Source organism: Sesamum indicum, linkage group LG2 (genome assembly GCF_000512975.1).
Source record: "Sesamum indicum cultivar Zhongzhi No. 13 linkage group LG2, S_indicum_v1.0, whole genome shotgun sequence".
In the NCBI taxonomy this organism is placed as follows: domain Eukaryota; kingdom Viridiplantae; phylum Streptophyta; class Magnoliopsida; order Lamiales; family Pedaliaceae; genus Sesamum; species Sesamum indicum.
This window is the reverse complement of record NC_026146.1, coordinates 6,775,548-6,801,642: the sequence shown is the minus strand read 5'-3', so window position 1 is coordinate 6,801,642 and position 26,095 is coordinate 6,775,548. Positions and strand designations below refer to the sequence as shown.

Here is a 26,095-nt window from a genome sequence, read left to right as displayed (position 1 = left end):
ATGAAAAAAGACATACGTACCCTACATAAGTGGAATTCATACTCACATAGCTGTAAGTAAAATATATTAATTTTATTCCTTCACCGATTTGATTTGGGAAAAGAGAGAAAAAAAGTTAGAAACATGTGATGCATCTTTTCGGAGACTTTAATACAATGTAATTAGTTTCGTTTGAGTGGCCTACAAATCTGAGAGAAACAAGTGACAGATAAATCCATGCAGATTTGGACAATAACATATTTACCTCCCGCCCCCCCCCCCCCCCCCCCCCCCCCCCCACACACACACATAATTTCTCTTTTTAAGATGGTCCTACAATTCTTCCGTTAGATAGACTTTATTCCAATCATGTTGAATTTTTGGGGCTCTTTATTGAGACTCCATTGATGCAAATTCTTGTTTTGGTCTACATTCACTAAAAAGAATTATAATTTTTTTTATAATTAATTATTATAATTAAAAATAAAATATTGTGATCCATACTAATTAATTATAATCGTGACGGCAACTGCAAAATTGAAGATGAACGTTACAAATTTGTAATAGAACCCGTTACAAATTTGTATTGGTTTACTTTTTCATTCCAAAAGTTTGTATCCATTACAAAATAGGCAGTAATTTGGAACGGCTTTTCTTGTATTTGAAAACCCATCCCAAAATTATTTGATTGTGTTACAAATTTTATCCAAAATTGAAAGATATTTGGTGCATAATTCAATTTTTTGGAGAAATTTCAAAAATTGTAATGGTATTTTTTATACAAATAGTTATAAAAACCGTTACAAATGTAACTATATTAGGCGTTGAATAAAAATTTGGGATTTGTAAGTATTTGTAGTACCATGTTTTTTCCGTTCCTACTTAATTTTATGACCGAAATTTTGAAAAAAAAAATGTGGAAATTTTAGAACCCATTTCAAATTTTAAAAACCCATTACTAAGTTTATTAACTTGGACCGTTATAACGCCCGTTGTAAAATTTGATAGACTTATCAATCTTTTGTCTTAGATATGATATCTCAACATCTATGAGCCCGTAATTTATCTGTTTGATCATATCTAGAAGTTCGATTTCAAAATCAAATGGTCTGGTCGAATGATGCTCCAATCTAAAAAACTAATTAGTCTGACATTCTAGATGCTACACAACCGTGAAAAGGGTGGGTCCAAAACTTCAATGCATATAAAATTATATCTAACGGTTTGATTTAAAACTGAATAGCTCAATTGAGCTATACAGTATAACAATATAGGATCACAGTAGCATCAGTACCACACTGACAACTATAAATACAAATTTATTTCATATTGCAAACATATATCAATAACTTTAATTATTTGTATTTTAGGTACTTATTTGTGTTAAAAAATAAATAAATTATTTTAATATTTTTATATAATTATTAACTAATTTGAAATGGATTTTGTATCACTTCTTTATTTTTGGAATGGCTTTTGGTACGGTATTTCTAAAACGACATTCTTTTAAATCAAATTGGTGTAGATATAAATGGCATCGTTTTTTCAATTTATATTGGATTTTGGAACGATTTTTGTTAAAAAAAAGTCGTTTCAAATATTTATAATTCGGGATGAATATGTATGCAGTTTTTATGTTAGTATTATGTTTTTTATTGATTTTTTTAGCGAATTTTTCTTATTTTTAAAATTTCTGTTTAATAATACCATGTTAGCAATTAAAAAATGTTTAGAATATTTTTTCCTTTTTTGTGATTTTTCTTCTATTTCTTTTGTTTTTTTATGATTTCTACGTAATTGTTGGGTTTATTTATTGTTTAATCTGAATAATTATAATTTTTATTGATTTTGTAAAAATTAGAATTTAGTTTTGGGTTTATATAATTTTTTTATTTTCTGTAAACAAAAAAATTCTGAAATTGATAAATGATTGCTTTTTTTTTTTTTCCCTCTCTACAATTATTATTGATGAGTGCGAAAATAGCATGGGTCTAGTAAGTATGGATTATTGTTCGGAGCTTGGGCCAAAGCATATGGGCTTAGAGGAGAGGATTTGCAAAAAGAGATATTAGCACTTCGTCGTCCAAATTAATATTGGAATAGTGATAAAAATATAACCAGAGAAGTAAATAAATTTGAATGAAAATCGAGATATGGTGAATAAAATTGATAAAGAATGCAAGAACAAGTAGTAGTATGATCATAGAATGCTTGAAAGATTGCTTGAAGAGTGAGTTGTCCCTCACATGGAGGACTAAACATGTATTTATAGGGGAAATGCTCCCATCTGTAGGGGGTCTATCCTTCTCCGAAGAATATCGAGGAAGTTGGTTGGATAGGGGGATAAATCCCCTTTATCCGCTGGTAGATGTGCTTTTGTAGGAGTCTCCTTCGCTTTGAGAGAGCCCACATTTATGATGAGTCCTTTCCGTCAAGGAGTCCCTCCATGCTCATGCAGACTCCTTTAGCTGATATGGTCCAAGGTTGTTGATGACACTTAGGTCAACTTTGTACCATGTTGGAGTGTAGGCTGCCATATGTATAGGCCTTTTAGGCCGAACATCTCATTAAGCCTTACCTACGGTCCAAGTCGTAGGAGGTCCTAGGCCGCCATCCTTCTTCATGGACTTCTTGGGCTGCTGAGCTTATCTAGTTAGGTTGTGGACTGGGCTGTCCCAAGCACCCATATCATTTTGAGTTGGGCTGTCCCAAGCACCCACATGAATTATAATTTTGAGTAATTTTTTTGTATTGACTTTTTTTATTTTATCTGCTATTTTTCTATAATTTTCTGAATTGTAAAGCATCTTTATGTAATTTTATTATTTTTAAACTGATTTCTAAATTTTTTGTTCTTTATTCATTTTTTTTGTAATTATCAAAATCAGAAAATTATTAAAATATATAATCAAACCACATAATTATAATATATTAATTATAATGAAAACAACTGTATAAATATATATATATTATTTATAACGAGAATAAATGTAACTTTTTTTGTTGTGAAAAATGCATTTTTCAGTAATTAAGTGAGTTTGCTATTATTTTCTGTAATTTTTTGGATATTTTTTTTGAAATTTTATGTAATCTTAGGAATTGTAGGTAATTTGATGTAATTTTAGTAATTACTGACTACTAACAATTTTTACATCTCTTTTTGAGCTCAAGTACTATTGGGATTGCACAGACGAAGGGATGTTCAGAGTCTTCACAATCTTTGTCGGAAAATAATGGGAGCAGGACGATGAGCCCGGTTTAAATTATGCCTTTTTAAAAATATATATTGTTTTGTACTAATTTTAATTAATATATATTGTTATTACTTATGCTTTTAATATTTAATTTCAGTCCAATTTATTTAATATTTCAATTATGTTATTAATATTTACTTGCATTTCAATTTATTTAAATATTTTAAATATAAAAAATTGAAAAAAAATTATAAATTAAAATTTAAAGAAATTATTAAAATTAAAAATATTAATTTAATTTAAATAGAAAAAATATTTAAAATTAATTTAGTTTTTTAAAAAACAAATATTTTAAATTTATACCAAATTTTGTAATTTATTGTGATATAATTTATCGGCATATAACATGAAAATCGTCATAAAATCCATGAGGTACATATCGCATTTCAAAAATATGAAAACCAAAACCCGTTCCAAAATGAGGTACATATCACATTCCAAAAATATTGTAAAATTACGTATATTGTGTTACAAAAATTGATCCAAAACACAAAGCAATATTTTTAATTAATTCCGTCCGAAAAGGGCCACCACAACTTTGAAACAGTTTTCTGAAAGCTGTTACAGTTTTTTTGTGACGTATATACTACTAATTACAGATGTTCTCCATTACAATACTCATCCAGACAGAGTAAACCTATTCCAAATTATACGTAAATCGTTCGAAAAAAAAGCTTTTTTTTGTAGTGTTTTTATAAAAGAGGTCAAAACATAAGTTAGAACTAAAAATTCATGGCAAATGTTGATTAGTTATCATCAAAACTGAAATTTAAATTTTCATAATAATTTTCATATATTGATTTGTAATAATTTTCAAATCGTAGTGTAATTTATAAAGTAGAGAATAATTCAATTTTTTTGTAGTGAAGTAACAAATGATATCAACAGTCGCGCTTGAATCATCAAAAAAGTATGATTTCTCTTAATTATATCTTATATATTTTTGTTTTTCTTTCATGATGTGTTATTATTATACCCATTTGAAGTGAAATATATATTTTCTTGATCTGAACTTTGAGACGGATTTTACTTAGTTATGAATTGATGTATTTCATATTATTATTATAACTTCAATAGCATAGGTTAAATTACAGCGAAAATAGTATTTTTAATCCCATAAGTAGATTTATGTTATTTTTAATCTCATTTGTTATGAAATTGGTATTTTTAGTTCTATAACTTACAAAAATTAGTATCTTTGGTCCTGATGTACTTTTTTATCCACAATTTAACAATGTAGGTTACGTGTCTAGCACGTTGCAGTTAAATACTTTTGGTTGGCGGATAAATTGGTTTTTCCAATAGTGGTATGGGTACTTCATTGGCCTATTTGATTCACTTGTGAAACACATGATTCTTTGTGTTGCTTCTACTTGGCTTCAACTTATAGAATATTGAGAAGTAAAAGATTCAATTTTTGTGATAGAAGAGAGAAATTGCTATGTTTTTTTTGCCATAAATTCCTTCAAAATTTATTTTTCCCCTCAAGTTTAGTTATAGTTTTCCCCAAAAAGGGTCCCAAGCTAAAAAAACAGACCAATTTTCTCTCTAGCCAAAATTGCTTAATGATCACATGCTAGGCACGTACCCTAAACCGTTAAATTGTAGATAAAAAAAAGTGGATGAGGACCAAAAGTGCTAATTTTTTTAAATTACGAGACTAAAAACGCTAATCCCGTCATGAACGGGACCAAAAGTGAAATGGACATAAAATATGGGACCAAAAATATTATTTTCCCTTAAACTATACACTACAAAAAGAAATTATAAAATTAGTGCGAAAAGACTAAAGTAATAATTTTAATACCTTTATTAATTATATAAATTTAGTGATAAAAAATTATTGTCATTATAATGAATTTTAAAATTTTAATGGTGATGACTATTCTGTAAGACTTGTAATTAGAACAAAATAGTGACAAAAGATTGTGTATTATGTTACCACTTCAAACAATTAGTAACGCACGTATAACGATAATTCAGTGATAACATTTTGTCACTATATAATTTCTCGTGTCTCTATAAATCCGTCTCTATTAATCTAATTTTCAATTAAAACTTAAAGTATTACTTGATATATTATCGCTAATATTATATTTTGTTATAGTGTCAAGCCGATACAAGCAGCAAGCTAAAAGTTTTCATGCTCGTAGCAGCAAGCTCAAAGTTTTCATGCTCGGAGCAGCAAGCCTGTTCGACATAAGAATCGTCTCTAAATCGACTAAGCAAGCCTGTTCGACGTAAGAATCGTCTCTAAATCGACCAATTGCATCCTGAATCCGTATATGAACAACGTAGTTTAAGAAGGGGTCATGTTTTGTTATCCATATTAAATATAACATTGTCATTCCAAAGAATGAAACAAACAATAAAAAGGCCTTGGGAAACAGTTTGGCACTAAAGATTGAAACAAATAATCAGCCCAAATTTTGGGAAGCCACATAATGCGGGTAGGGCCGAACATATTGGGCTAAATTACATGGATGGGTATTTGATTTTACAGACCCATTCGAATTTGAAATGGGCTTTTTATTTCTTTTCCAAAAGTTGTCATGGATAAATATACATATATTTATAAAATAAATTATATTTTAACATTGTAATATCTTATTAAATATTTATCAACAATTATCTTATTTCTAAAAACAAATGTATTAATTAATTGAAGAAAAAAAAACTTACTCAAATTTTGCGGGTTAAACCACCGGGTCAAGTGTCATGATGGATCCAGGATAGACTTGAGGTGCGGCAGGGTGGCATCTGAGTCTAACAGGGAGGCAAGTTGGGCAGGGACAACGTTCAATTAGAATTAAGTAGAGTAGGTCTTATGTCTGACTGAACGCGTCCCGAACCAATTCCGTCACCGTTCCTAATTAGCCATTTATTTCTAGTAAGGTTTTGGACTACTTAAATAAAATGGTTATGCGAGTAAGTTCTTAGAGGATGTTTGGATGAGTTTATAAGTTTTTTACCATATTTTATACGATATTTGAAAGTTATAAAATTTTACACAGTGTTGGTAGCTTTTTCTAAAAAAATAGTTCAAAAATTTTAAAAACTACGATTTTATGAGCTTGTAAACTCTTTTTGAAAAAGGGTAACAACTCGTAACTAATTTTTGTAAAATTTTACGACTCTACTAACATCTTATAAGTTCAATCATCTTATTTTTATCTAAAACCTTCAAAACGTCTTTTTAAAATAAATTTTTATATCTTATAAGCTTTAAAATCATCTTAACAAATGAGCCTACGTATCTTTTTAATAAGAAGAGAAGGTACCATCTTACTTCAGTAGTAAGATGAAACCCTCAAAACTCCTCGTTTATATATATACTAGTATCTATTTATTATTTACATTGTTATTTTTCATTATATTTTGATTTGCAATTAATGATGCATATATTATTAATTAGAATTCCATTAATATTAATCTAATCTCTTAATTTATTAAATGTATAATTAATTGCTTTTATAAAATAATAAAAAAATATTAATTAGGCCCTAATAAGTAAATATGTAAATGAATGGATAAATTACAATAATTTTCTAGCCTAATCGAAGAATAAACCTACTCTTTTTGTTCTTCCTTAAATAACATTATAATATTATTATCAACCGGTTCATCTTGTCATAATAATTAAAAATCATAGAATTAATTAACTAGTATTCTTCTTCTTAGAATAAAATTAGATGAGTTACAACTACTTCTTTTCAGATTTGGTATAATTACAAATAAAATTTTTGTTATTTGAAAAATTACAAATCCCCTCCTTGATGCACATGGTCCAAAAAAGTTCAGCCCAATGAAGAATAAAAAAAGCCCAAGGCTTCGTCTTCTCTTTTTCTTTTTTCTTTCTTTTGTCCTCTTCGTCTCAGCCGTCGCCTCCATCTCTGCCACCGTTGTCTCAGCTTCGCCACCGTTGATCCGCCCCCAGGTATTTATTTTATAGTTTTTGTTCATGTTTAAATATTTTAAAATATTACTATGGACTTTTAGAATTTTTACACATATTTAGAATTTTACGGATTTTTATTTTCCATGTCGTCATCATCCCGGTATTTATTTTATTTTACAAATTTTTATATATTATGAGTTATTTGGTATGTTTTTTTGTTGGTATATTGAGTTATTTAGTGTATTGATTTACTGGTACATTAATTTGTCGGTATATTGAGTTATTTGGTATATTCATTTGTCGGTATGTTGAGTTGTTGGGTATATTGATATGTCGGTGTATTGAGTTATTTGGTATATATATGTGCGTGTGTGGTATATTGAGGTGGATGGGCATAATGATGGTATTGGTGAAGTTGGACGTTATCTCTTGACTTAAAATCTTTAAATAAAAACTAATATAATTTTGTTAAATCTCAATTTAAAATTTTCAAATAAATTAATTTAATTTAGTTAACGCTGAATTTAAAACCTTCAAGTAAACTAATTTAATTTACTTAACTCCCAATTTAAAACTTCCAAATAAACTCATTTAACTTAGTTAACACTGAATTTAAAATCTTTAAGTAAACTAATTTAATTTGGTTAATTCTTAACTTAAAACTTTTAAGTAAACTAATATAACTTAGTTAAGTCTCACATTAAAACCTTCAAGTAAACGAATTTAATTTAGTTAAATCTCAATATAAAACTTTCAAATAAACTAATTTAACTTAGTTAATACTCAATTTAAAACTTTCAAGTAACTAATTTAACTTGGTTACTTCTCTACTTAAAACCTTCATTTAAACTAAGTTAAATTAGTTAAGTCTCACTTTAAAGCCTTCAAGTAAACTAATTTAACTTAGTTAATTCTTAATTTAAAATTAAGTTTAATTTAGCTAACTCTCAATTTAAAACTTTCAACTAAACTCGTTTAATTTAGTTCACACTCAATTCAAAACCTTCAAGTAAATTAATTTAACTTGGTTAACTCGTCACTTAAAACCTTCAAAATTACCCTAATTTTTTACTCAAAATTAATCTTTGTTTTTTTTAAACTTTGTTAGGCGGAATCGCTCAGCCGCTCGTCTATACTCATTGAGCAGTTGGAGAAGTGTTGGAAAACAAAAGAAGGCAATTGGGTTGGTCCTAGAGTTGTAGATGTAGTTATAAGTTTATATTATTTGCTAATTGCAGTCAATGTATTTTCTAATTATATTACTCTTAATTGTATAGAAAATTTTTCAAAAATTCAGTGATGATCGCAACATTGCTTCTCAAAGTCTACCCGAGTCATCATCGAGCACATCGGTTAACGATCAGCAGCTATGGTTGGAGGAAATTGAAGGAGCAAAGAAGGGGCAAGTTTGGGGTATAAGCACGGAGGCAAGAACATCGACATGTTCTATCATAGCTAACAAAATCACTCTCAGTCCCGAACTGGAGGACAACGGATCGGAGTTGGTGCATAAGTTGCTTCGAAAAAATAAGATCATGCGCCAGGAAAACAAGACCATGAAATGAGAAATTGAAGCGCACAAGTAAAAAGATGGAAGAGCTAATAAGCTTAATGGCAGATAAATTTGGTACTGCACTCGAAGAAGATACTAGTGAATTAGAAAATAGTTCTGGTGATAATAATTCGTCATCCCGTTCCGACTAGCTACCTTCGGAAGATTGTGAAAATGAATTTGATCCTCCTTTTTAATTATGAATACTTCAAAATTTAACACTTTCATTTTGTGGACGGTAGTATTTTCATTTTGTAGGTTATATTGAACTATCTTTATTTTGTGGATTGTTATTGAGTTATCTTTATCATATATATTTTTACTTTAGTGCTTTGTCATATTTGAATTTATAGATTATTAGAGTCAGATCAAATATAATTTTATTATTGAATATTAAATTTCAAAATATTGAAAAAAAATTATAATTACGTTACAAACAAAAAAGATTTTCAATGGACTGTCTTTAAATGCATTGCAATTTATGATGACTTCTGATGCAAATGAAAATGATTCTGCAATGGATTTAAAAAGTATTTTGTTGCAAAATTTGTTACAGGATGTCTTGCAAAAAATGTGTTGCAATATTGTAACGATTTTTGTTGTAAATGTCATTGTAAATAAAAATTATTTTGCAATGAATTATATAAAATTATTTCGTTGCAATATTTGCAACGGACTGTTTTTGGGAAAACGCATTGCAAATATCATTGCAAACAAAAATTAATTTTGCAACGAAACGGCCACCAACTTTGTCATGGATATATCATTGAAAAAGTCGTTGCAAAATATAAAAAGTCAAACTTTAAACAACGCATTGCAACGAAAATTTACACTAAAAAATCATTGCAAAAATTTGCAATGGCCGAAAAATTCGTTGCTATATAGCAGTGGTAACTATAGCAATAAATGATATTTCGTTGCAAACTTCCTTGAAAAATCTAATTTTCCACGAACTTTTCATGAAATTTGCTAGAGGTTTTTTTTTTTTGGTGTTAGTACAAGGGATCAAAAGAAGACTAGAACAAGTTGGCGGAAATTGAGTAGAGGAAATGACTAGCATTTTATGAGCATACCAAACAACCCCAAAGGATTCCATGGGAGAGAGTCCTTTTTCTTCGGTATATGGGACTGAGGTTATTATCCTTGCCGAGCTAAGGATGCCCTCCCACAAGATCCTACACCAAGAACTCCGCATACAACGGTAAAAGATACTATGATTAGTGGCCACAATAGACGAGTAAAATCTCAAGGTTTTCAAGTTGGAGACTTAATATTGCGAATGGTCGACATCCTGAAACCAGTGGGGAAACTGGACCTCAATCGGGAAGGATCGTACAAAGTTACGGAAGTGATAGGTCGAGCTGCCTATGAATTGTAAGTGGTGAGGGATATCCCCTAACTCGTCCATGGAACGTGCATAACCTTAAGAAATCTATACAAATGAGGGGCATCTCCCTCAAAAGTTCAGCACCCTCCAGAGGGACATCATACACGAAGAATAATTGCCTTCTTAGAGGGGCATCCTTCTTCAAAAATAATGTACTCTAGAAGGAATTTTCATTAAAAATAAATAAAATATCCCCCAGAGGACACCCTTATTAATAATAACGTCCTCCAGAAAGACATCCTCATCAAAACATAAGTGTCCCCCAGAGAGACATCTTTGTTAGAAAAAGTAGTTTCCTCCCCAGAGACACCCTCATCAAAACTAGTACTCCCTGGAGACGTATCCTTATCAAAAACCCATGTCTCCCAGAGGGATACCTCCATCGAACGTCATCCTCCTCAGGGAAAATGGTATGAAATTTCTTACATATTGCAAATAAAATTTTAGGGCAATGCACAAACCTATTCAGGAGCAAGCCCTATGGAAAAATACACAGGCATACCCAATCAGGGACTTTATGTCCCGATGAAAAGCTCTCATACGCCCCTTTCTATAGAACAAATGTTTATTTTCTAAATTAAATGGAATTAATAATGCTTCCTAAGATGGTGGCAGTTGAAAAAACAGGTGCAAAAGCATTGAGAAGGAGATATCAAGCAGGAACAACCCAAGATTCTGAAGTCACCCCCATGCCAAAAAAAAAACAACCTCCTCCAGTCAAAGCTCAAATAACGAATCATCAATTTAAACACAAGTAGCATGCAAGCAATACCACAGACAAGTGTCGGCAAGCTTCAGACAGTAGTGAACTAAAAGTAGAAAGCATTGCAATATATCCCCTGGCTGAAACTTAGCCAGGGTAAGAGGAGAAAATAAGCATCCACATCAACTGAAAATTAAAATTGTTTCATTCTCACTCACGGTGAGGGGAAAAGAAGATTAAGCAGCAAAGAAAGAAAAATATTGTTTGCAAGCACGGGGAAATACATCATCCATCAAATTACCCCACAGATGGGGTCTTCTCCTTCTCATCAGATTGGCCAGTAGGGGCAGGCTTCAATGGGGCTCTTCTCCAGGGACACTAGGGGTTTCCTCCTCCACTGGCTCTAAAGGTCCCGCACCTAGGGTGTCCCCTCAGCAGGAGTTGGCAATGTAGCTTGGAGGAAGGGAACTCCTCACTTCCGCCTCGACCTCCCCAAAATATGGTCCAAGTCTTTTTCTGCAAATTCCCCTAAAAATTGAGTAAAGCAAACTAGGGAAAGTTGTCATCCAAAAATAAACTAGAAGATGAGGAAGTCACCTGATCCAAAAACCAACAAGAAACTCCCCCTATCCAACACTTCGAAGGACTGGGAGTAGGGAGGAAGGATACCCCTTGACGGGGAGGAAAGTAAAAAACACCCAGTTTCAGTGTGTTTCAATTGAAAGCATTGGGAAAAAGCCTTAGCAATCACAGCACCATGGAAATGAAAAATCATAAAAAAAAAACTAGCCAGAATATGAAAAAGAATTTAAAGCCAACTAATTCAAAGGAACTTGAAAATAACGAGCAACATCCTCATAAAAATAAGGGATGGGGAAATGAAGGCCAGTCCTAAGCTGGGAAGAAAAGAAACTCAAGTAGTTAGGGCGAAGGGAATAAGGGCAACTGTCAGGGAATGGTACATAAATAGTATAATTCGATGGAATCCGAAACTCCTCCACCAAGTGTTGAATGCATGGAAATTTAAGGCAGGAGGGGTCCCAATCCACCGCAGACTGGGCGGCCTGCCTCTCCTCCTCCCCAGGTCTCACGAGGCGCCTTCCGCAAAGCGCAACGTGTGGCTAGTAGCTCGCTAACTACTTCCGCCAATCTCCACACACACTCCCGCTCGGCACAAACGCAACGCGCCGACAGGAATCACAATAGGAAGGAATAATCACACAACAACAAATTGCACATGCGATTTCAGAAAGGAGCTTTATTGATGCTAAAAAATGCATATACAGTAAACAACGATGCTAGAGCAAAGGGATCGCCTTGAGGGGGACTCTAACACATCACTAAACCAAGCTTCTTGAACTCATTTCCCCCCTATAATTGGCTTAAAAAAATAAATCCTATCGTCTGCACTAGGTAATGAAAAAGCTGAAAAATGCACCTTCGGAGGCGTAACATCCCCCTAAGCAATCTAAATAACAGAAAGCAAATAACAAAGCAGTAAAAGACCAACTCCTAGGACTCTAAGAATGCGGATGTCCATCATCTGTCGGTAAAGGCTGATTGATCGGCCATGTAGAACAGTTGAGTGGCCGAAGTGCACGTCAAGGGTGCCGAGTACACGGGCGGCCCTTGACATCCTCCCCCACCTGAGATAGCAACGTCCCCGGCGCTATGGAAACATGGTACGCTTCGACAAGAGGTAGAAACGCCTTTAGATTCGTCACTCGCTCCCAAGTGTTCTCCTCACTACTGCATCCCTCCATTTCACCAAGTACTCTGTGTGGTCTCTCTTCGCGGTACTCATCACTCGGTGATTCAGGATTGCTTCAGCCACCTTCTCCTTCGTCTTCGTCAATTCAAGCTGTAGGCGGCTAGGTTGATTGCGGGTGTCGTCCTCCTTATTTGCTGAATAGTTCTTCAATTGGCTCACATGGAAGACGTTGTGGATCTTCCACCAGGGTGGCAACTCCACCTTGTACGCCACCGTCCCAATACATCTAATGACCGGCAAAGGGCCAACATACTTCTGGATCAACCGAGGAGCTCTCCTCATTGATGACTTTGACAATCTCGGATCCGGGACCTTCACCAGCACCAAGTCTCCCGCATTGAACTCGATGAAGCGGCGATTCTGATCTGCATACTTCTTCATCCGCTTCTAAGCTGTCTCCAGGCAACTTCTAGCGATATCAATATTCTGCTTCCACTCCTGGGAGAAACTTCGAGCAAGAGAGGATCTCACACTTTGTGGGGTGTCAAGAGTGTGAGGAAGGAGCGGTTGTTGCCCAGTAATGATTTCAAAAGCACTCTTGTTGGTGGAAGAGCTCTTTTGAGCATTGAAACACAGCTGATCGACATCTAGGAGCTTCACCCAATCCTTCTACGTACCTCACACAAAGTGCCGAAGGCAGTCCTCCAACATAGAATTAAAGCGTTCTGTCTGACCATTGGACTATGGATGATCGCTCGAGCTCATGAAAAGTGTGGATCCGAGGAGTTTGAACAGCTCGGTCCAGAAGACGCTAGTGAAACGAGAGTCTTAATCAATGACAATATCTTTTGGCAGTCCTCAATACTTCACAATGTGCTTGAAGAAGAGATGAGTCGTCCCTTCTGCCGTAACATGTTTGGGTGTTGCGATGAAAGTAGCATATTTCGACAATCGGTCCACCACGACGATGATAGAGCCTAAGTCCTCGACCTTAGCCAATCCAAAAATATAATCCATGGAGACGCTCTCCCATGGACGCTTTGGGATGGGAAGTGATTGCAGCAAACCAGCCTTCTTCTTATGGTCTGTCTTGTCCTGCTGACATATCAAGCAAGTGTGGACATACGTCTCGACATCGTCCTGCATCTGTGGCCAATAGTAGGCCCTCTGCATCAAGGCATAAGTGCGCTCCTATCCCTGGTGTCCCGCCCAAAGAGTGTCGTGGCATTCCGAAAGGAGTGATTTTCGTAGGTCCCCGCCTCTCGAAACATATACGCGGTTTCCCTTGATCATCAACAATCCATCCTCGATCCAAAACTATCGAGCCTTGCCTTGCTCGACAAGCCGAATCAGGCCTTGCGCTACAGGATCTCTCGGTAGTAACTCCCGCACCTGATCCTTCATAGAGATAGCAACCGCGCTAGAGGAGAGCGCTGCTATCAACTCCAAATTCGCCAAATCCGCCCTGTGGCTCAAGGCGTCTGCTGCATGGTTGCTGGAGCCGGCTCGATACTCCAGCACAAAGTGAGACTCTGACGGTAACTCCTGCCAACGTGCCTGCCTACTGGTCAGCTTTGGCTGCAACATGAAATGACTCACTACAGTGTTGTCCGTCCTGACCACGAAGAGAGAGCCTAACAAATAATGCCACCATAGTCGAACGTAATGAACTACAGCCAGCAACTCTTTCTTGTGCACTGGATAATGCGTTTCAGCATCCTTCAACTTCTTGCTCTCAAAGGCAACTAGGTGGTCGTCTTGCACTCGAACTCCTCCTAAAGCAAAGTCTGAAGTATTTGTCTCCACCACGAATGGCTTTGACATATCTGGTAAGGCCAACATAGGATCTGTCACCATCGCTCTTTTCAAATCATTGAAGGCTACTTGGCATTGGGGCGTCCAATTCCAAGCTTTGTCTTCTTCAGCAAGTTCGTCAAAGGCCATACTATTTCGGAGTAGTCCTTCACAAAACGCTGATAATAACTCGCCAAGCCAAGAAATGCACGCAAGTCATGAACATCGCTCGGCGGTCTCCACTCCTCAATAGCCTGTACTTTCTTGGGGTCCATCCGAATGCGTCCTCTCTCCACAATATGTCCCAAGAAATTGATACTCTCCCGAGCAAACGAGCACTTCAACACCTTCACATATACCTCATGCTCACGGAGTCTCGTCAGAACCTGCCGCAAATGGTCCGCGTGCTCGATCAAGGTTCTATTGTACACCACAATGTCGTCCAAGTACACCACCACAAACTCATCAAGAAAACCGTGAAGTACTTGGTTCATCAAGGTGCTGAAGGTTGCGGGAGCTTTAGTCAGGCCGAAAGGCATGAGAAGAAACTCGAAAGCTCCGTACCTCGTGACAACTATCGTCTTCGCCTCATCGCCTTCCTTGATTCGGACCTGCCAATAGCCCGACCTCAAGTCTATCTTCGTAAAGTAGTTCGCACGACTCAAACGGTCGAAGCAGTCTGCCACCAACGGTATCGGGTACTTGTTCTTCACAGTGATCTTATTCAGCGCCCGATAGTCACAACACAAGCTTAGGGAGCCGTCGGCCTTCTTCTGAAATAGGACCGGCGCCCCATACGGCGACTTAGCGGGTTTGATGATTCCGCTCTCCAGCATATCCTTCAACTGCTTCCTAAGCTCCACAAGCTCAGGTTGCGACATCCTGTACGGTGCCCTGGCGGGAGGTCTCGTGCCAGGCACCAACTCAATCTCGTGATCCACTGCCCTCTTCGGTGGTAGCTTCCGAGGCAGCTCGTCTGGCATCACGTCCTCAAACTCTCTTAACAATCTCTTAATACCGCCAGGGATGTGCCCGGACACCTCTTCCATTTCCTCAAAATGAAGAATGTACAAGTAGGATGGCTCATTCCGCTTGCGACCCTTCTCAAACTGCATGGCTGACAAATTCTTATCTCTTGTGCATCCGGCCAAGGTAAGGATGACACACGGTTTCGCTCCCATCATCATCAGCGAATCGACATGAGGTAAGACCGTTGTGCGTGTATCGCGTAGAAATTCAAGCCCGAGGATAAGCTTGAATTCGTCCATCACCATAACAAAAAGATTGGTCTTGCCCTCATAAGCACCAACCTTAATCAGCACAGACTTATCTACACAGGCAATGGGTTGTGCAGCCGAGTTGATCGTCTTCATTCACCCAACTCCCTTCTCCAGCACGAGCCCTAGTCTCGCCACTTTGGCGCTCGCAAGGTAGTTGTGAGAAGCTCCAGTATCAATCATGACACGGATCGGCTTGCCATGAATCTTCACATCAACGAATATCAATTCTTTCTTCCTAGGATTCTGGGGCTGAACTTCTTCTTCTTTTTCCGGTTGTTTCACAGTAAGAGTCGGGGCAGTCTTTCTCGCAAGAGGTGGCACAACTCTCTTTGCCGCCATCGTGGACAATGTACTACACCATTGGGATACGGCACCCAAACTGTCCTCATCCTCCTCCGAGTCATTCTTGCCACTTGCCGGTGCTTGTGGCTCCACATTCTTCGAGGGCGACGCCTTGTCGGTAAAGGTCGCTAGTGCATTCAGCAATTGTTTCTTCGGGCAATCCCGAAATCTATGCGGACCATCGCATAGGAAGCACCCGCTTCTCCTCTACTGTGTTCCCTGCCTGTTCTCCTGGGGTTTGTTCCTGCCTGAACCGCCCTGTGAGGTATTCTGAGCGTGGGGCTTCTGCTCTCCCCCACCTCTGTTGAAGTTATTCCTAAACGATCTCGTCTCACCCGACTTATTCTGCGCAGGACTAAGCGTCGCCTGCCTATCCCTCCGAGTCTCTAGGTTGAAATCTGCCAAGCGTTCGACCGCAGTCATAATCGTACTCAAATCAATCACCCATTAGCGCTGCAACTCAATTCTCGCCCACGGTTTCAAGCCTTCCATGAAAGTCAACAGCTTGTCTTTCTCCGACATGTCTCGGATGTTCAGCATCAGTGCTGAGAAAGCTTTCACATATTCCCACACGGAACTTGTATGCTAAAGCTTTCCCAATGCTCGCCTGGCATTGTACTCAACATTCTCAGGGAAGAACTGCTCTCGAATCTTCTCCCGTAGAAGAGCCCACGTATCTGCACTTGATGGGTCTGGATCTCCGCATACTTGGTACGCCACCACAGCTTAGCGTCACCAGTCAGATACATGATCGCAATTGACACCTTCCTTGCCTCGTCTTGCTCGTCTGCCGCAAGGAAGTATTGTTCCATGTCAAAAAGAAAGTTCTCTACCTCCTTCGCATCTCGAGCACCGCTATAGGCCTTCGGTTCGGGAATTCGAAGCCTAGCACCGGGATCATGAGCAACAACAGGGGCGTTACTCACTGCACGCTGGAGCAAACCAATCTGAATAGACATTTATTCCATATCACGCCGCATATCGGCAATGCCATTGCCTCCAAAGACACCAACCATTTCTTGAATCATCTGCCAACATTCGTCCAACTCCGAATTCAACACTGTGATCTCAGATTCTAGGAAAGAGACCTTCTCCTCCAACTCAGTCAACCGGGAGTGTCCGTCCTCCGGGTTCTCAGCTCGCTCGCTAGGCGAGGCTGCGTGTCGCGGGCTCTCCGCATCTTGCCCCGACACCTTCGCAGCAGCAGCATTCGCATGCCTCAGCCCCATCTCGGCACGAGGCGCCTTCCGCAAAGCGCAACGTGTGGCTAGTAGCCCGCTGACTACTTCCGCCAATCTCCACACACACTCCAGCTCGGCACTAACGCAGCGCGCCGACAGGAATCACAATAAGGAGGAATAATCACACAACAACAAATTGCACAATAAACAACGATGCTAGAGCAAGGGGATCGCCTTGAGGGAGACTCTAACACGTCACTAAACCAAGCTTCTTGAACTCATCCCCCCTCCCTATAATAGGCTTAAAAAAATAAATCCTATCGTCTACACTAGATAATGAAAAAGCTGAAAAATGCACCTCAGGAGGCGTAACGTCCCCCTGAGCAATCTAAACAACAGAGAGCAAATAAAAAAGCAGTAAAAAACCAACTCCTAGGACTCTAAGACTGCGGATGTCCATCATATGTCGGTGAAGGTTGATTGGTCGGCCATGTAGAAGGGTTGAGTGGCCGAAGTGTACGTCAAGGGTGCCGAGTACGCGGGCGGCCCTTGACACCAGGGGAAGAGCCCTCCTCCATATACCCCCTACGCCCTCTTCCTCCCTAGAGAACTCATCTAACAGGCGACGGGCAACTACCACAGCCTATCTCAAACTCCACCTGTAACAGCCCGTATAATTAGACAGACTAGGGCCCATCCTTTTTGAGGTGGCCCCAAAGGGATCATGCCCGGTGACACCTCCCACACGAATCTGACAGACTCATCCGAAGAGGCCATAAATGTTCAAGAAAAATAGCAGGAAAGATGCGACAGAGTAACAAGAAGATGAAGAAAAGAGAAACAAATATAAAGAAAGAAACTTACAAACTTGTGGAAGAAGTTCTCTCTCTCTTCAATATGTAGGTTGAGGGAGGAAGGAGAAAAGGCTAGACGTTAAGCCTGGAATAAAGAAGGAGTGGGGTGGTTAACTGCACTCCCAACCCAATAACGGCCCCTCATTGCGCGGTTGCCAAAAAAGGTGGACACGAGAAGGGGGCGGTTATAAAAAACTGCCCCCAACCAAAACAATGATGGTTAGGCTTAGCCCTAGCCCTCACATCAACTCTGGCAAAAAAGCAAGGCAAGAAGCTCCAGGCGAACCGATCATTCACTCCCCCCCCCCCACTCTAAGGAGGAAGATGACCACCCACTCCCACCCCCCCCCCCACTCTAAGAGACGAGACGCTTGTCGACTCCTTCTTAGAGTCGAGGGTCTTCACGCTCGGGGGAGCTCCTCCTCCTTGTCTTCCGTTTTCTTTCCTTCCGACACAATAAGGATTGTTTATCTCTTATCCAACCCTCCTAACAAATCTCCACAAGTATCTTGGGAAAGGATAAACCCCTAGCAGACGAGGGACTACCCTAAAAATGCAGGTCTGGTTCCTCCAAGCGGCGGACTGTTCTCTGACTCTAAAAGCTATCTCTTAACCGCTCCCTAAGCACACTGTCACGAATTCTTGCGTTTTCAATCGATTTTCTTCAACATCTCGACTTTTAATTAAATCTGCTTATCTTTTTTATTTGGCTTTGTTTCATCTCGAATCTAATACTAATTTGGGCGTCGATGTGCTAACGTCTTTTTTGCAGGTCCCCTCTTCAAGATCCGTATACGTTTCGACCCAAGTAACAATAGTCCATATACATTGGACACTTACTATTTTCACACTCATCAATAATGAGAGAAAATAAATCACAAAAAACAAACTTTAACTTATGAGGAAATATAACATAAATTTATAAGATGAACATCTACAAATAAATAATATATTCATAACATATTGTGAATTTTGTCAATAAGCGTCTACTATATTGGATTCATTGAGGTGAATTCGTGGCAGTTGGCATGGTAAAAATTGCAAGTGGAGTAAGCCATCATGATTTCTACGTAAGTGGGACGAGTTGTATGTATCCGAGCGTGTTTGCGTCTATATGCAATGCAAGAATACATTGGTTGCAAGCAAAGACACTGCTGAGGCGAGAGAGGTAGAGAAGTTGGGTAGGTGAGAGCTAATTTTGAATTACTGTTTTGTGATGCTGAGCACGGCGTCGTTAAAGATGGCGGGATTGAAAGACACCTTCTTCATCTCCCACGGTTCGCCGACGCTGTCGATCGACGATTCTTTGCCGGCGAGGCACTTCCTCAAAGCTTTCCAGCAAAGGGTGTTCCCGGAGAAGCCCAACTCCATATTGGTGGTTTCGGCCCACTGGGAGACCAAAGATCCCGCCGTCAACGCCGTCCACGGCCCTTCAGACACCATTTATGATTTCTACAACTTCCCCAAGCTCATGTACCAGGTAATCTCTTCCCCTTGTATTGATTAACCCTCCTTTTTCTAGTGATTTGGCTTCTGGGCTGCTGTTAATTTTTCTTGATTTGAGTTCTTTTTTATGTATTTGTAATGGTGGATTTGTCTCTGTAAAGACGATAGTTTACTGGGCTCTGTAAATTAATGAACTTAGGATACCTATGATCAAGTTGAATTTTTTAGTTTCAAGATCATGAAAAGCATGATGTATGTAAAAGATTCTCTCAGGAAAATCCATGAAGATGCCGGAATTAATGTAAAAGTAGGCTATAAAGGAGGATACGTATCCACATTTAGAAATCTGGGCAGAACATAATTAAGCTACTTTCTCTAGAACTTTTCCCACTGTATGTACTGTAGCATAAATGAAGCATTTGTGATTACTGCTATAGTGACAATCTTTCTTTGTGGTCCTTTCATTTCATTTCCTGGTATGACCTTACGGGATTTATGTGTTTCTGTCTCTCTGTGTCTGTTCGATTTTCGGTGGATTCTGGCTATCAATTAGGCCATTTGCATCAGACCTTTGCACCTGTGTTTGAATTTTCACAATAATAGAATGTTCTTTGGGTGATGGAGTCATGTGATCTGTCTTCATCTGCAAGTCTTCTTCTAATTGCAACCCATGTCTATTTCCACAGCTCAAGTATCCAGCACCAGGAGCACCAGAATTGGCAATTAAGGTGAAGAAACTGCTCGAGGAAGCTGGATTTGAGCGAGTCTATGAGGATAAGAAGCATGGTCTGGACCATGGAGCATGGGTTCCTCTTATGCTTATGTATCCCGATGCTGATATTCCTGTTTGCCAACTTTCTGTACAGACGGAGATGGATGCAACTTATCATTATAACTTGGGAAGGGCATTGGCACCCCTCAAGAAAGAAGGTGTCCTCATAGTTGGTTCTGGTTCTGCCACCCATAACTTAAGGACCATGCAAGGGATCAATGATTCTGTTGCTTCATGGGCTGCCGAGTTTGATAATTGGCTGAAAGAATCCCTCCTCAGTGGAAGGTAAGTTTGGTGATCACTGAAATCCATTCATATGTTTCTCTCGAGTCCAAGTGGAAGATATGACATGCTTGCGAATAGGCATTTCTTGGTGGATTTAGAAAGCATATGCAAAAGTAATAAAGCAGAAAAAGGGACTAGCACACTCGCTCCTATCCCCCTTTCCTGTTAATCGGAAACCATTTGGACACATAATTATGTTATTGCTAGAACTGCTTTAGTAAAAATTATATCGGTATTAAACCAGGTCAATGTAATTGTAGTTTTATGCGGTAAAGTAATTAGTAAACACTTTAATGAGGGTCTATGTGTCCTGAGGTAAAGCGTTTGGCTTTTGTTAGGATTGCCAGTTTAGTTATTGTATGACCGCCACTTTATGGCCTCTCTTTACATTCTTTCAGTAATTTTTCGGGTTTTAAATCGCAGATTCTTGTGCCAAAAGTTTGCAAGTGCCTTATCTTGTATCACTGCTTTTGAATTCTACATTTTTCTTTTCTTTTAGTTTAAAAAGCTTATTTCTACGTACTTGGACGACACTTACTGTTTTCTATTCAAGCTACAAGCTTGGATAACTGTCATCTGGATATTACAAACCACTTCATGAAGTGAGACATAAAAATAGATTTTTCTGTGTGATGAAAACTTCTGTTGTCAAGAACACTTGATTTTCTTTCTTGTAAAGTTATTTCCCTTCAGAAAAGGTTTACTGATTGTTTTACATCATTCTCATTCAAGTAAAATTTAAAGCTGACTTCTGCTGATGAGTTATGCATGTTGGATTTTGGCAAGTTTATCTGGAGGATGTGTTTGAGAAAGAATCAAAATGTTTCGGGATTATATGTCACCTACAATTTTTGCAACTTTTAAACCTTTGTTTCTTGCATTCAGTTTTAGTGTGAGGCTGACTTGTCATTGTTAGTAGCTGGAAAATAGAGCATGTTTATCAAGAAATAAGTTCAGAAAGAACATCACTTCCCTGCATAAATTTGCTTGGTAGATGGATTATACCATCAGGAGCATTTGTTTCAGCTCTGTTTTCCGATATCCTTTGACGTCTTATGTTAACGACTTTAAGTCAATAGTTGTGACTCGACTTTGACACAGGTTCGAAGATGTGAACCATTATGAGGAGAAGGCACCATTTGCCAAACTTGCACACCCCCGGCCCGAGCATTTCTATCCTTTACACGTAGCTATGGGTGCGGCTGGCGTGAACCCAAAAGCTGAGCTCATCCATGATAGCTGGACTAATTACACTCTCTCTTACGCCTCCTATAAGTTCACAGAATCAACCTGAGTGGCGGCCTAGTGAACAAGTATTGTTCCAGGGCATGTTCCGTTAATTGAAATTATAACGTTCTTGATACTCTGATTCCAGAAGCAGGAAATTCTAAAGCTCAAAAAGACTTGTAATCATGACTGTATCAAACCATTTTTCCATGTGTTTGTTTAAGAGATGTTTGCACTTATAATGTATCTGAAAGACTGTAGAGAATTCCTGTTAATCAGCTGTTGTAATGACTCTCTTCAAAGTTCAGGGTGAGGCTTAAGTTTCCCTGTGCCAAAATCTGTATATTTCTCTCACATCTTTACTCCCTCAGTTTTATTGTATTTTCAGTTGGTTAAGGTATAGATCAATAATCAAATTTAATTCAGACGCAATTTTTCAAACTCAAATAAGTTTGAACAATAATTTGTTCTAATTGACTTATCAATTAGAGGCCTACTCAGAAGTCAATATGAGAGTTGGAATGGGGTAAATTCCATTTTCAGCTATATCACTTGAAACAGTGGTGAAGATTAATAGAGTTAATTACACTTAACTCCTCTCCCAAAATTTTCAAAATTATACTTTCATCCCCTTCAATAATTCTTCGTTTACAATTATACCCCTCCACTAGAATTTGGTCAGAAAATACAAAAAAATATACCTAAACTTTTAATTTTACCCATCATTCATCAGTACATAATTTATTGACAACTTTGTAGATTTATAAAATAATTTAACTATATTGTTTATAACATAGAGATACTTTTTCTTCTAATTCTGTGCCGAAACTCAATTTTAACTAAGTAAGAATCAAATGGGCCACAAGTACAAACTAGTGGAGGAACCAAAAGAATGAATTTCTTCAATTTTTATTAAGGTAGTCTTAGAGCGCGAGGGCCAGTAGCTACAAAAAAGAATGATGAACCCTACTACACCAAGGGGAAGCAGCAGACATAACATTGAATGAGCCCTTGATGGGGAATTTACCCCCATGCAACGTCTCTCACAAAATCAATCAAATATACATCTTAGGAGGCACTAACCTACACAAATCTACTTTCTGCGTGTGCGGACGAGAGAGGTTCTCCTGCCAAAGACGGAAAAACACCCCAGCCCGAGAACCCACAAAAAGGTGTCGCCGTGCAAGCCCGCCTCAATTTGAGGCCCTTGCACAAAGAATGTGATGAGATGGCTTTAAAATCTAATTGTTGGTTAATCTTTGTCGCTGCTCCCGGAACAGAAATCATTTTAACTTTTCCCCTGTTGTTAGATTTTCCCCATTAAAGCGAATGTCGTTAGCAACAGTCAGTCAGGTGGACGAAGAAGCTCTCCTCCGTTTCTGTTATATGCCTATTTCAGTTCAATTTTCCGTCATTCCCTAAAACCGATGGTCCTCTGACTTTGAGGCGCTTGGGCCCAATCTCTAACGGGGGAGGTTCCCTCATTGTTCTCCCCAACTCATGCTGGTGTCTCTGGTCTCTGTGCACTTCTCCATGTTTGCTCAACACTTCTTCATTTGGGGTTTTCTTAAACTTAATGGAGATAGGAATACCACTTCCCCTGGATGATCTGTCCCTTGAGCCACCAAGGGGAACTTCTCTGGATTCAGTAGAATTTGAACTAGAATTACGGTTTGGATCATCAGTAGTCGAACACCATTCATGTGGTTGATGCTTCTTGAGTCGCTTAAAACTCTGGAAAGAGAAAAGTCCTGAGTTAACATCCATGTCAAGTAAGAGATGGAGATGCTCCACAAAATAGCAAGTAAATTGGCTTTAGTGATGTTGTAGAGAATTGAGGTCGAAACACGAAAATAAAACCTTACCAGATTTCCAGAAGATGCAAATAATTGCACATATAGCATAAGCTAAAACATAATACTTGAATGGCAAAGCAGAAATCTGATAACGTACCACAAAGTTCTGTAGAGCATGGTCGTACATGAAATTAGACCTTAGATATAGTAAAACCTCCCCAAAATCCGAAAGAAACACACAAACAAAATGTGCCTATCATTCTTGTTCTGTGAAGTCTCCAGTTTCTACTTATCATAAATACCAGCATACTAGGTTCAATTGAATTACAGATATTATCATCAGTTTTTCCTTTTTCTTTTCTTTCATTCTCATGCGCAAATAGCTTAGGAAATCAGAAATCATTCAGGCAGACAAAAGCACAGAGTCAGCAGAGTTGCATGTCTATCCAAACTAGAAATCTAAACAACAATAATTGGGTATAAATGATTGAAAGATTAAATCTCCGTCTCAGTAGTTACAAAATCATAATTTAAGTGGAAAAGATTTTTCTACTGCTTGTAACATCACTATATCTGTGCAAGATATTTTGACAGAAAAAAACAAGTTACTAAAATTTAAGTATACTTCTTTACAGTCTAGCTTTTTCTAACGAAAAGGGTCATTTCCCTATATTTTTTCTTTTTTGTTGGAGGGAACAGCCTAATCTTTATCCACTGAATCACTATATCACATAAACATGTCAGGACACAGTTTGGTGAATAGAATTTTCTCTCCCAGATTGAGATCATAATAAAGCCATGATAAATGCCGCTGCTAAACAACCAACATAAAACATGAAATCTGTACCTGTTGTTCAGCATTAACAGACACAGAACTCTGTGCAATTTTCTGTTCCACTTTGGAAGAAGATCTTCGTTTGACACGGAATATTTCTGAATCAGAATCATCACTTTCTTCATTTATGGTACTTCTAGCATCTCCACTCTGACCAATTTTGTTTAGGGAACTAACACATTCCCTCTTAGAGAATTGTGAAACTTCACAGGTATTCCTGACATATTGACGAGAAGACTTGGTAGACATATAATTCCTTGAGTTGGAGTCCACATGCCCCTGTAGTCCAGGAATATGTAAAACATGTAAATTGAACTTTTGCCTACTATCATTGTTCTTTGCCATTATGCTTCTACAGAAGAATAGTAATCAAGGAGCCATTAGAGAATAAAATGAATCTTACATTAACATTTGTGTGAGGACTTTCGGTTGACATCAGTGGCAGTAAACCTAATACAGAATCATCAGAAGTTTCAGTTTTAACACCTCCACTGCCATCGCACATGGGAGGACTAGTTGCTCGATGATTTAACTGATCCTGGGTTAGGAGAATTTCCTTGTTTAACCCAAAAGGAATCTTGCAGTAAGGAATATAACCATCATTTTCAGCTCCTGAGAATATGCTTGATAGAAGTAGAAAGTCGTCGCTATTTCTACAGTGCTGTTCAACCTCATGTAATATATTCTCCTCCTGCTCAAACTGCCTTGCTGCTGCTTCCAGATCCAAGATATCTTCCCTCACAGACAGTGTTACAGTTCCTCCACAAGTCAAATCAAGTGTTTTTATATCTGATATCGAGACCAAAAGGACTAACATTAATGAAAAAGATGTAGAAATAAATTCTAGTACCCAAAAGAGTAAAAGAAACAGAAACATGAAGAGACAATTGAAAAATAATATTAATTCTGTTATACCATGGCGAAGGCACAAAGGATGCAAGTAACACTGGCAATTCAGATATGCTGCATAGCAATCACGTTTGCAAAGGCTGCAAAGAATTGTTCCATGGGAAAAAGACGAAACGCCAGTGCATTCATCCAATTTCATCAGACACCACCTAGCACGATGGTGAAATCGGATTAAATTTACAAAAGAAACCTTGATGCTGTTTTGACATATCAAATCTGCATCAGAATAATCTGGGTCTTCAAGCTCCAGACTTGAACAAAGTAGCATTGCCTCTTTGCACAAGAGCTCCTCTTGAGGAAGGAGAGGCATCCTGTTAAGCAGAGCATACCGCCGACTAGCAATTGATCCCAAGGGAAACCAATCACCAATGGCGAAGTTAACAGCTTCACCACAATTAAAACCTGAAAGATACAAGATTAAAACTATGTTGTAGATTATTAAGGCAAAAGGAGGCACAAGACCACCAGGATAAAATATTATAAAATTAATACCAGGAAACAGAAAAACTGAGAAATCAACCTACAGGAGTGACTTTATCACATACCGTGACTGAACCCAGCATGATAAGCCCTTGGGAAAGTTATTACATATTCCCCGGGCTTCTGTACAGCTCTGTAAACAGGAACATCATGTTCTAACAATATATTTGGTGGAAACAAAGTTGTCTTCCCCAAAAGGACATCAAAAGCTCCATCCTCTCCATCAGCTGATAAAATATCACAATTATAAACATGCTCCCGCACCACCTTTTCAAAATGGAGAGCTGCATGACCAGGAATCCCGTACCAAGTTTTTGCTGCCCCACAGTGATGGTAATTGATGCTGCACATGAATGTCGACCAGCGAATTAGTTACTTACATAATAAACATGAATGCAAAAACGCAACTC

General features: G+C 38.0%; 2 protein-coding genes across 2 annotated transcripts in view; one reads left to right on the top strand and one right to left on the bottom strand.

Annotated features, from left to right (window-relative positions):
* LOC105155508 (4,5-DOPA dioxygenase extradiol) lies at positions 18,990-22,019 on the top strand. The gene is made up of 3 exons (XM_011071390.2): positions 18,990-19,415; positions 20,068-20,438; positions 21,540-22,019. The coding sequence occupies exons 1-3, from the start codon at positions 19,152-19,154 to the stop codon at positions 21,730-21,732; spliced, it is 828 nt and encodes a 275-aa protein (XP_011069692.1). The 5' UTR covers positions 18,990-19,151; the 3' UTR covers positions 21,733-22,019.
* The window catches only part of LOC105155507 (lysine-specific demethylase JMJ706), a 7,296-nt gene continuing 3,742 nt past the window's right edge, over positions 22,542-26,095 (bottom strand). The window contains exons 7-11 of the mRNA XM_011071389.2: positions 25,751-26,037; positions 25,212-25,607; positions 24,700-25,085; positions 24,309-24,575; positions 22,542-23,399 (exon numbers count right to left, since the gene is read on the bottom strand). Of these exons, the coding sequence (XP_011069691.1) occupies positions 23,061-23,399; positions 24,309-24,575; positions 24,700-25,085; positions 25,212-25,607; positions 25,751-26,037 (1,675 nt within the window). The 3' untranslated portion in view covers positions 22,542-23,060. The remainder of the gene's footprint in view (positions 23,400-24,308; positions 24,576-24,699; positions 25,086-25,211; positions 25,608-25,750; positions 26,038-26,095) is intronic.